Source organism: Lolium perenne, chromosome 4 (assembly GCF_019359855.2).
Source record: "Lolium perenne isolate Kyuss_39 chromosome 4, Kyuss_2.0, whole genome shotgun sequence".
Classification (NCBI taxonomy): Eukaryota; Viridiplantae; Streptophyta; class Magnoliopsida; order Poales; family Poaceae; genus Lolium; species Lolium perenne.
This window is the reverse complement of record NC_067247.2, coordinates 384,489,618-384,501,103: the sequence shown is the minus strand read 5'-3', so window position 1 is coordinate 384,501,103 and position 11,486 is coordinate 384,489,618. Positions and strand designations below refer to the sequence as shown.

At 45.0% G+C, this 11,486-nt stretch overlaps 2 protein-coding genes across 2 annotated transcripts; one reads left to right on the top strand and one right to left on the bottom strand.

The window, feature by feature from the left end:
• Positions 1-207: 207 nt before the first annotated feature.
• On the top strand, positions 208-5,036 carry LOC127297291 (homeobox protein knotted-1-like 3). The gene is made up of 6 exons (XM_051327591.2): positions 208-885; positions 980-1,100; positions 3,520-3,716; positions 4,017-4,148; positions 4,461-4,594; positions 4,756-5,036. Exons 1-6 carry the CDS (start codon positions 547-549, stop codon positions 4,757-4,759), a joined length of 927 nt encoding a protein of 308 aa, XP_051183551.1. The 5' UTR covers positions 208-546; the 3' UTR covers positions 4,760-5,036.
• A 627-nt stretch (positions 5,037-5,663) lies between these two features.
• Positions 5,664-9,476, bottom strand: LOC127297292 (uncharacterized). The gene is made up of 8 exons (XM_051327592.1): positions 9,240-9,476; positions 9,114-9,135; positions 7,546-7,602; positions 7,364-7,445; positions 6,720-6,815; positions 6,513-6,637; positions 6,412-6,430; positions 5,664-6,325 (listed from the first exon to the last, which is right to left on the bottom strand). The coding sequence occupies exons 1-8, from the start codon at positions 9,340-9,342 to the stop codon at positions 5,996-5,998; spliced, it is 834 nt and encodes a 277-aa protein (XP_051183552.1). The 5' UTR covers positions 9,343-9,476; the 3' UTR covers positions 5,664-5,995.
• Positions 9,477-11,486: the final 2,010 nt, after the last annotated feature.

The following is an 11,486-nucleotide window of genomic DNA, read 5'->3' as shown; positions in this document are numbered from 1 at the left end:
CTCGGATTCCAAACCCTCACCCTCCTTCCCCACCATCTCTCTCTTACCAGCCGGCCTTATCATGACCTTTTCCCCTACTACCCTCTCTCTCATAGTCGCATACCTTAAACCCCAAACTCTCTCTCTCTCTCTCTCTCTCTCTCATCGTGCTATATATGATATGCATTTGTGTCCATGCTTGTTTAGCTAGTACTTGGGTGTGGTGATCTTCACTTTCTTTTGCGGTTACCCCCACCTTAGGAAGCCTCGAAAAGACCCCTCACCATCTCCTTTGTGTCCTTGCTAACCAACTCCTCATTAAATCCCCCTCTCCTCTCTTCTCCTTCCCCTCGCAGCTGCCCACCACACCAAGCTCTTCCAGTTGCAAGCTAGCTAGCTTAATTAGCGCTCTTGTTAGCTCGCTATACCCATACGTACCCGACGCCACAGTCACGCGCACACGCAAGCTACCACACGCACGCACACCAACCGAGCCGGCTAACAAAAAGCTCCAGCCTCGCAGCTAGCTAAGAAAGAGGAGACATCGAGACCAATCGACGCCGAGACATGCAAGGCGTTGGTGATCACGGGGGAGGCATGGACATGGTGAGCTTCGGCGGTGGCGACTGCTCATCGTCGTCCGCGGCGGCGGCGGTGGCCGTGGCCGCGGCGTCGGCGGCGGACGCGGAGGAGCGGCAGCTGCTCAAGGGGGAGATGGCGGTGCATCCGCTGTGCGAGCAGCTGGTGGCGGCGCACGTCGGGTGCCTCCGCGTGGCGACCCCCATCGACCACCTCCCGATCATCGACGCGCAGCTGGCGCAGTCCAGCGGCCTCCTCCACTCCTACGCCGCCCACCACCGCCCCTTCCTCTCCCCACACGACAAGCAGGAGCTCGACTCCTTCCTCGTACGTTCTTCTTCTTACCACCAATCAAACCCATCACGTTCTTCATTTCTTGCTACATCAGTCGATGATGGATTGTGCATGTGTGTGAGTGCAGGCGCAGTACCTGATGCTGCTATGCTCGTTCAGGGAGCAGCTGCAGCAGCACGTCCGCGTGCATGCCGTGGAGGCCGTCATGGCGTGCCGGGAGATCGAGCAGTCCTTGCAGGACCTAACTGGTACACATGTCTAGATTTATTTTACTTTAATTTCCACCTTCTTTTACTTTGATGTCAAGAAAATTTGTTACAGTCTCATGTTTTGGTGCAACTTTATGCTATATGTTAGTATTCTTGCTGCTTAGTGTACTTGTTTGAATGGTACAAGTGTGAAAAAGGTTTGTTGGCATGTCTTCTTCCGTGGCCTCACCTGCAAAATCTCACGGTGTGTACGTAACTACGTATACCTTTCCTTCTAAGACTTCCCCTTCTTCGTCTGTGTCGGTTGAGCGTGTACCAAACAGCAACTTTACTTGCCTTATTCCTTTTGAGGGATATTATGCTCAAAATAATGGTGGGACATTACGGAGAACACATTCGGGACGTAGATATTATAACCAAAGGCTGGATTGCTCCAAAGGACGATTGAGGCCGGCCCGCATGGAAGAAGCCCAGCAGCTTACAAGATGATGGCAGAACCCTAACAACCTGGTATTCCTATGTCGAGTGAGGCTTGGTTGTTTCAAAGTCGACCAAGTTGCATACTGCATACATGAATATGAGACAGTCAATATTAGTAGGACAAAAGGTATTGACACTCATGATCATCGACTTCGGAATAAGAGTATCCCACTCAACAGAGAAGTAGGCACACCCTATACGAAAGCCGAAGCTCTTTCCTTTCCTCTCGGTGTTGGAGTCATGAGTTGGAGTTTCAGTGTTTTAACATGCTCGGTGAAGTTAATGGTTCAGATGAGGTAAGCAATAAGAAGGAAACCAAGGGCTAGTATCAAAAGGGATTTAATAAATATAGGGAGTGACTAGTTCTCCCTAGAGTGAGAAGTAACTTAATTCTCAGTCGAGTGTCATCATGAAATCTCAGTTGCTATCTCAAAAATAAAATCCCAGTTGCAAGTCATATCGCAACTCATGACTAGTATAAATCACGAAGTAAATTCAACGGTCCAGGATATTTGTCTAAGTTGTAACTCATGTATACAAGTACTATACTCTCATCTACAATCACATGTCCAATTAGCAAAATCTCAGTTGCAACCCATATTTCAACTCGTGTCTAGCATAAATCACAATGCACCCTGGCGGTTTAGGAGTTGACTCAGAATTAAATTAATTCTCACTCTGCTGGAAATTAGCAAACCCGATAAAAATAATACTCAACTAAAAAACCTATCAAAACAATATAGTATAAAATATCATTTTCTCCATTGAATATTTAGTACAAGAAATATCTCCACACATAGTTTAAAAGATTCTAAGGTCCTCCAGTTTTTTCAAAGAAATATTTATTGTGGGTTCATGGGCATATACTCCATGTTAGCTTTTGTAGAAGATGCATGTACTGTATTTTCTTTTTGACAACCTTACGTCTTCACTTAATAAGACAAATATGGATACCCAAAATTAAAGCTGTGGGTACTTTTAAAAACTTGGGTTGTTTGGTATCCTATCAATCTTAGCAAATAAACCTCCATGCCTTGTATGCGTAGGGACAATAGTGAAACAATCGTGTTGTTCAAAAGGGTGTTAATACGGAACTGGTAACTCTTGTCTAACTAGCTGACTATGGGTTCTTAATATCACATGATCCTCGAGAAAAAAGGTGACCCATGACATGACCATACCTTTGTGATAGTCCCCCTTTATTATGGGGAATGTGTCGTCGTTTATATTCATTGCACTAGCTCTTTGGACAAGTGTGATATCTCATATTTAAAGCTAACTGACTAGGAAAAAGATACGTGCTGAAATAGTTCTACTAATGGCTGTACGTACAAAATTTCGCTATACCTTTCTTTCTATCCAAGTTACCGCAGGTATTACTTACTAATTAAACATATGACATGCTAAAGCTCTGCATGCCCGGTTTAAAAAACTTACTAGCTATTCAGTATGTTTTTTTTTTTGGGTGATCAGTTTCTACATCAGTTGATCTGTTCTTGTTTGTTTTTTGGAAAATGATCTCTCGCGCTTCACGTAAAACATGAAGTTGCATGGAAAGCATGTGCATCCACATGCACACGCATGCATTAATTGATTTCTACTACAGTTAAACCCTACTACTTGTAGCTTCGTAGCGCTCTTTTTTGCTCCTCTTCCTAGCACTGTTGAAGTTGAAGTGTTGAACTGCTGCACACAGCGACCATCTGCAAAATTCCAAACGTATCCAGTGTCAAATCAGCATGCAAACCTTTAATTTGGCACTTAGCTTTCAGGTTTCATGTAGTCCGCCATGCGCGTAGCTGGTACGGTTGTCTAGCTTGATTCGGTTCATGTGTCGCGATAACACTTAATTTGATGCATGCATATTGATCGCCTTATTTAATACCCTCCCTTAATTAGCTATAGCGCTCGTATAGGTCTTGTTGATGGATCTGAATTGCACTGTTAATTAACCTTGTCATATGTATGTATGGATCAGGTGCGACGCTGGAGGAAGGGACGGGAGCGACGATGTCGGAGGATGAAGACGAGGGGCCGCCGATCATGGAGGTGGCGGCGATGGAGATGAGCTCGAATGGGCACGACATGATGGGCTTTGGCCCCCTAGTACCCACGGACACAGAGCGCTCCCTCATGGAGAGAGTCAGGCAGGAACTCAAGATTGAACTCAAACAGGTACAGACATGTGTGCGTGCAAGAATAAATGGACATGCTAAAGTCTTCCATTCTAAAGTGCTCCTATATATGGATATACAAAAACATTAGGGAGATTTGTCAAATGAAAGAAACATCATCAGATTTTTCATGAAAGATCTTCAATAATCTTATTAGAAATTCGTACAAATATTAAAAGCATATTCGTATGAGTATAACAGTCAAAGTTACATGTTAGAAGAGTGTCTATATCTGAAACGCCGTCTTAATTTGCATGCATGGCAAGCTGAACCCACCATGTCAAAATTAAATTTGGTCCAGGGATTCAAGTCAAGGATTGGTGATGTGAGGGAAGAGATACTGAGGAAAAGAAGGGCCGGGAAGTTGCCTGGGGACACCACCAGCATTCTGAAGCAATGGTGGCAGGAACACGCCAAGTGGCCCTACCCCACGGTGAGTGCATTGTACCTATCATGCATGCATGCAAAGAATGCAACCAGCCATCTGCTGCTGCTAGTTGTTGCCATCCTTAGCTGTTCTCCAACTTCTTGATTAAGCTTGCACCAAAAGTTGTTCCATCAGACAGCTTGCATGGTGTGCATGACTCACTGTTCACACAATTCCTTGTCTGATAGTATGTATGTTGTTTAAAATTATCGTGTCTCAATTGTAAGATGTTCCCTTTATTTTGTTTATTAAGTTGTATGCATATTTGTCCATGAAGAATTCAATAATAGTTGAGTGGAATGGGTTTTGCTGGTACAGGAAGATGATAAAGCCAAGCTTGTGGAAGAGACTGGCCTGCAGCTGAAACAAATCAACAACTGGTTCATCAATCAGAGGAAGCGCAATTGGCACAACAACTCTCAGACATCAACCCTTAAATCAAAGCGTAAAAGGTAACCAACATCATCTAATGATTAATTCCACGGCTTCGATTGCTTTCACAATGAACTTGACTTATATATATGATGCATCAGTCAAAGTATAACTTCTGCCATACTTTTAGGCCACTTCTGCCCTATGATGTTCTAACATTTTCTGCCCTTAATATATGCAGGTAGGTGAGAGCTGCAAAAGTGCAAAGTATATACATGCATATATACCTGACGTCTAATCACACAAAAGATCTCGGTGATACACAAATAAGAAGATCGATTCAATTGTATATCTAGTTATTAGTCAGCAGAGGTGACACCTTAACGACATACATACTAGTCTGACCATTGGCATGTGCATTGTAATTTTTGAGCTGATATACTCAAAAGAAAATTCTTGTGCTTCGTAGTCTTCTTGTTGTTGGTGAACTACATATAATTCGGAAGATTCATTTCATGTGCATACGTATTGATCATTCCACAACCTTCCAAATCTGAAACGATTACATGTCAACCTCTGTATAGAACGACGTACATGTCAAGGAGTAATGTGCACTCTGGCATTTTATCATGCTTCTCTATTTACATATTGTCTACAGATTAATTTGTTCCAAAATAATTGGTGCCAAACATTGAACAATGTATTTATCATGATGCACGAAACAGAATCTCGAGCTGTGTGGGCCTTTTATCAATTAGGTGTACCAAACTGGAATAGGACTACTGAAAATCAGTTGGACATTAGGCCTAACTAACACCAAAGACAATTTCCCAGAATTTTCCAGCCTATAGCTAAGCATTCTCTTAGGTCTGCAGGTTACTGCGTGCCTGGTTAGTTTTGCATCGTCCGCACCTAGACTTCATTATACTACAAATATGGTGCAGATAATATATTCAAACTGTAAAATATATAAATATTACTAATGTTCAGGTAGCACAAATTATTATTCCGAGAAAACTGGTGCAAAAGCCAAAACTAAATCTCAGGGTAATAGAGGTAAGGCCAGCATGACAGCACACATTCAAGCGCAAATTGCTGACCACCAGCTCAAAACAAGCAACATTCCCCAAAGTTATCGTGAAACTTAAATGAAACCTTCCAAGAACACCTCTGCTCATTTATTCAAAGAACAATGTACTTGAAGTAGAAGGAACAACACAAAACAAAGATGATTTCACTCCAGGAAATCCAAACATAATTCAGATGCAGTTCCAAATGGACTTCATAGTTGACCACCCAGAAGAAATCTAAACGCAGTTCACCACTCAGGGGAGATCCAAATGCAGCTCCCAATTCAGAACCCAGACCAGATCGACGAGTACCTCAATATCACCTATAGCACTACAATAATCCTACTTTTTACATGTTCACGATATTTCTGTTGCCACAATAGTGGTCTCACTCCGATTGCTGCACATTTTTCACTTTCCATAGTAGCCCGGTTGAGGGGGGTAGCCAGGTGGGGGATAAGAGGAACCAGGTGGAGGGTATGCACCACCCTGGGCCTGGGGGTAACCTGCTGGCGGATAACCTGCCGGTGGGTAACCTTGAGCTGGCGGCGGTGGGTAACCCTGAGCTGGAGGGGGAGGTGGATAGCCGCCGTAAGGCTGGCCGTATGCTGGTTGCGGTGCATAGCCAGCAGGAGGAGGGATAGGCTGATCGATGCGTGACATTTGCTGCACCGGAGGCACGCTCATGGGCTGTGGGCCGAACTTCCCATCCCTCTTGTCCATTTCAACTTTGTGCTGTGTCTGCATTTGCATTTCAATTCATAAAATGGATAGGTAAGTATGAAGCAGAGTGATAGTATATGTTACCAACCGATATATATATTTACCTGCATACAGGCGCAAACCCTGCAAAAATGGTAGCAAAAGATCATCAACACTTGAAGGGTTATTATGGAGAAGAAAAAAGATCAGAGGTGTGAAGACTTACGAGCAGTAGACCATATCAGACAGACAGGAAAGGATCTGGGAAGCCTCTGAAAGTTCCTCGCTGCCAACAATAGCAGCAACTATTGAGAAGATGCAAGCAACTTGTTGAAGGCAGAACATGAAACCCTGTAGTAAAAGGTAGTAGTCAGTAGATGATTGTAAAATAAGAACCATAAAAACTCGAAACATAGGAGGGCAGTGACGGTACAATGATGCAGTTATCACACTTAGTTGTCTGTATGTTGAATTCATCTTGAAGCAAGAAGCGGGTTGAAGCAACTGAATTCCCAAAGCACAGAAACACCTGAAACAATAATATTAATTCAATGAAACCCATATATAACAAAAATCGAAACAGCAGCAGCGGTAGTAGATGTTTAACCATGAAAAATTGTGATTCGCAGCATTAAGACCAACCGTGCATTGTTCTATTAAACAACAGCAGTGTCCTTTGATCAAATATATCAAAGCTAGCTTACTACCACACCTCAAACAGGATTGATAGTCATTACTTTCATGCCAAAAAAAATGAGATGGAAGAGATTGCCAGACTGACTTTTTATGAAACTACCAGACTTGCAATGAAATAAGTAAACTAAACCTAGGAAAAAAAACTCAACAAAATAGTAGTGATCAAATAACCACAGAAGGAGGTATCAATTGCCCTATCTGCATGACAACTATTAGATACGTCCATCTGGAATCCAAACGCATCAAAATAAGCAGCCTATGGAGAGGTGCACAGAGAGAGAACTGAATCGTATATAAGCATCAAAATTATCAGAGAAGAGAGGTACAGTGAGAGGAAACTGCAGGGTAAAGCTTAAAAAGCACACAAACTAGGTCTTGTACCTCAGTAGCTAGACAGAATTCTGGGCATTTGCTTTCACCACACCTTCCACTGCAAGGCATATAGCCAGCACAGCACACATACCTAAAGAACTTACACAAAGGGGGTCAAGGGGTTGAACAAGAAGTCAAGCTTCCAACCAAAACAAGTTGAAAATAATATAACTGGCGCTATAGAGAGCTACCTTGACATGTCATTATAAAGAGCTCTTTTACGAAGCATGTACGACACGCATGGTCCACTGAACAGAAAAAGGGAAATGCAGCAAATTAGCAAGTAGGGTAAAATCTTAACATTGCGAAATGCTGAATCAGTAAACGAAACCTCCCCACATTATATTGTTCCATATACTATAGCATCACTGTGGAAATTTAGAAACCTAATACAGCATTTTCATTTAAGAATTGACATGCGTTTGGAAATACTGAGTGCCAGACAAGATGAACTTCATTAGATATATTGGAATGAACTTTAAAACAAAACTTGGACAGGAAATGAACATAATTAGCTAAGAGCAGGAATCGAAACAAAATACCATACATCAATATCCTTTGGGACAATTCATGTGTTGTTCAGGCACTCAATGCAGTGAAACAGTTTCCTTGTCTATATTGATGATCTCTACAGCTGCTTATTTTAAAGGAGTTGAGAGGCTGCAAACTCTACAGCAATTTATTGTGAGGACTAGTTCCAACTCTTGGACCTTATTTGAACACAAACTAGCAGATCCAGATGAATTGGCCTTTAAAAAATTCCTAGCCATTGCAGCTGCGGAGGAAACTTATCCAAGTTGTGTCATTAATTGATCGCCCTGCTTCAGCTTTAGTTCATATCCAGGAATTGCTTACTTTACTGTGCTATTGCAACTCTCATCTATCAAGAAGTGTTCTAACCACATGTATTACTGTCAACAATGAAATGTGGCTTGATTTCAGAAACCCAAACAGCCACAGAATAACCAGGCCTACCTAGTTTTGAGAAGCACACGGCCATCAATGCTATGTATCTAGATGTTTCTAGGTGGGACTGTTTCCTTGTCTACATTGATGGCAATTCGTGTGGTGTTCAGGCACTCAATACAGTGGGACAGTTTCCTTGTCCATACTGATGAATGATGATCTCTACACCACCACATGTAAAAACAGTTTATTTTGTTGACTAGCTAGTCGCAACTCTGGACCTTGTCTGAACAATATCTAGCAGATCCAGCTGAATTGACCTGCAAACTGCGGAGAAAAGTTATTCAAGTTGAGCCGCTAACTGACCAGCCAGCTTCAGATTTAGTTCCTACCCAAGAATTGCTTGTTGCTGCAACTGTTGTAGCCGCATATGCATCAAGAAATGTGGGATGAAACATTGCGGGTGCTACTGCTTTTAGCTTTGATTCGTTCAGTTTACCACTGATAGGGCACTACAGGTTCATCTAGGTAGCGTATTGTTCTCAGCGCCAGAAATATGGTTAGATTTCAGAGACCCGGACAGCCACAGGCTGAATAACCAGGCCAGCCTAGTCATGAGAATTCGGTCGATCATAAATGCTAGGCGTATCCACGATCGCACCAACAACACAAACAACGCGGGCAATGCAGAATCATCAGGGAGTCCTCGTACTCGAAACCCCCTTAAACCCCAACCCTAACCGCGGATAGCAGGGGTAAATCGACGCAGATCTACCGGAAACGGGTAGGTGAAACCCCAGGAAATGGAGGGGAACTGGGGAACAGGGTTTTCTTCGGGTCGAGGATCGCTTACCACCAGAGCGAGAGGCAGCAGTCTGCAGGGAGAACAACGCACGAGAAATCGATCAGAAACAGAATCCCGCGGAAGGAATCGAGGAGAGACGGCGGCGGGTGGCGGTAGGGGGGGTTTTTGACTCACAGGGGAAGTCGGCCTGGATGGCGTTGGTGAGGTCGGTGTGCCAGAGGTTGCGGTAGCTCTGGCGCAGCTGCATCTTGTCCATGTTCGCCTGCGACGACGCCATCGCCGCCCGCCTTGCGCGCGGCCGTGCGCCGGGGTTCCGGTGGTGGGGAGATCTGGCTGGGGAGGGCTCCGCTGGAGACGACGACGGCGGGTGGAGATTGGGGAATGACGCGAGGCGCACTAGGCTTCGGGTGGAAGGAACGCGGAATAAAAACGACGGGCGCGCGTGGGGCCCGCTCCGCTGGGGGGTTTCCGCGTGACTGGCCCGCCCAGGGGCTCGGTCTGCCCGGTCAATGGGCCCAGTCGTCCGAGACCACAATTTTAAAATGAATTTGCTCTTATTTTGAAAATCGAAGGTCGCGAAAGACGTCTCCCTTTCCGGCCGAGTTTATTTATCTTTTCGCGAATATGCGGCGCACGTTCGCGACGGCCCGACTGAATGGGCCTCCTCACGCGGGCTGGGATGGGCAGGCCGTACTTTCATTTCTCCAGTGGGCTGTGACGGTACTTTGCTTCGGGCCAGATGTTTCCGGTGTGGGAGTTTCCCTACGGTACAAGTTTCAGTACAGACGCTTTTTTTCCGCAGAAAGATAACAAGCTCGCTTGCTTGCTCTTGTGTGAACCACATGGATTCCATGAACCTGAAGCTGCACCTGACGCAGTGACGCCAGATGAAAACCTTGTCGCACACGCTACATGCTTCCAATCGGTATTGTTTGTGATTTCAGATTTTTCAGATACAAGACACACACACGAGACCGCGCGCGCTCCTGCTGATGGCACGATGAACACGACGGAAAGGAACTGTTCACGGTTCATCGCTTGTGCAGACGACACACGTTTTCCCTGCGGACAGACGAGGTGACACGGGACGAGTGGAACACGAGCATACTAGTTCTCTAGCTTCTAGGGAGAATACTTACTCGCCAAGGTCCAAGGAGAAAACCGCGGCGGCTCTAGCTATAGCTTCCTCCACAAGTACTCTCAATCTCCTCGCTGTTCCTTTCCCCTCCGCGTCACGAGTCAGACCATGCCGGATCGGTTGAGTGCAACTTCTTCGCACTGTCGCCGTCCTGCCTGAGCTCATGCATGCACCTGCAACTGCAAATCCTAGTGCTTTTTTTTTTCCTTCTGTTGCTGCAAATCGCGCGTGTGGGCAGCCATGGCGGCATATGTGACGACGATCGACCTAGCTAACCCTCCAACGGCTCACCAGCCCCTAAACTTTTTGTTTAACAACAACTTGACCCCTGGTTCGATTCACGGTGATGTCACTTGCTAATAGATAACACGCTGCTAGCTTCTGACCAGAGTGCCACTGCCTCGCTGGTATCTCCCTGCCATCATCGGAGGATATACATTCACCAGAATATGTTTGGCGGCTGACAATCTGCCGGAATGGCTAGATCGGCAGGGCCATGTGATGGCGCCGCTAGGCAGATCGGGGCCGTTAATTCGGTTGCCAACTTGCAGAGCGCGCGCTCAGGTGTGCAGTGGTTGGGGTAACTCAGGGCATGAGCAATGGTGGCATACACAACTAGCTGCTCCATGTAAAAAAGTTGTAAGAAGTAACATGGTGAATTTTATCTCTACAATGGAAGCTACAACTTTAGTCAGAAAAAAGAGAGAAGGGACCCCACAAATATGACACTATGTTTCTCTTTCTCTCTCCAAAAAGCATGTTTTTAGGACTGAAGATCCCACTTCTTCAAGAGGAGGCTGTCTCCTCATCCGAACCTACTTTGGACCACCCGAACATAACTAAAGGTGTGAAGCAGCACCTCTAGAGCAGTGCATTGAGCATGCCCTCAGAAAGGAGCTGCCCCTCGATCGCTTTTTTTGATGTCACTGTGGATAAGAAGCGGATTCTGATCAATCCTAATCACGATCTGCTAGTACTACAGAATTAGCACTGAAAGTATCCTGCTTTGCGCCCAAAAGAAGCTTCTTAACGCTTGCAGCTGGAGGGGATAATAAAGTGTAAATGGAGCGGAAAGAGTTCTGGTTAGATATATAGAAGGAGACGTCAGAACGGGAGCAGATTTTGTTGAACCGGATAGACAGAAGAAGCGGATAAAATATAAAGGTGTGGTGTGATGCAAGGCGCACTCCAACAGTTTTCTCAGTCTTCATAATGACTAGCCCGTGCAAGTCGGAAAGGAGCTGCCTCTTAACCCCTTGTTTCGGCTGCCGATCAAGTGCACC

What these genes read in the sequence shown, in the direction of transcription:
- LOC127297291 (XM_051327591.2), top strand. Translation starts at nt 547, where the DNA reads ATGCAAGGCGTTGGTGATCACGGGGGAGGCATGGACATGGTGAGCTTC. An exon ending in AGGAGCTCGACTCCTTCCTC is followed by an intron (nt 886 to 979) that starts GTACGTTCTTCT and finishes GTGTGAGTGCAG; the next exon opens with GCGCAGTACCTGATGCTGCT. An exon ending in TCAAGATTGAACTCAAACAG is followed by an intron (nt 3,717 to 4,016) that starts GTACAGACATGT and finishes AATTTGGTCCAG; the next exon opens with GGATTCAAGTCAAGGATTGG.
- LOC127297292 (XM_051327592.1), bottom strand. Translation starts at nt 9,342, where the DNA reads ATGGCGTCGTCGCAGGCGAACATGGACAAGATGCAGCTGCGCCAGAGC. An exon ending in TGCTGCCTCTCGCTCTGGTG is followed by an intron (nt 7,603 to 9,113) that starts GTAAGCGATCCT and finishes TTTTCTGTTCAG; the next exon opens with TGGACCATGCGTGTCGTACA. An exon ending in AGTGTGATAACTGCATCATT is followed by an intron (nt 6,638 to 6,719) that starts GTACCGTCACTG and finishes CTTTTACTACAG; the next exon opens with GGTTTCATGTTCTGCCTTCA.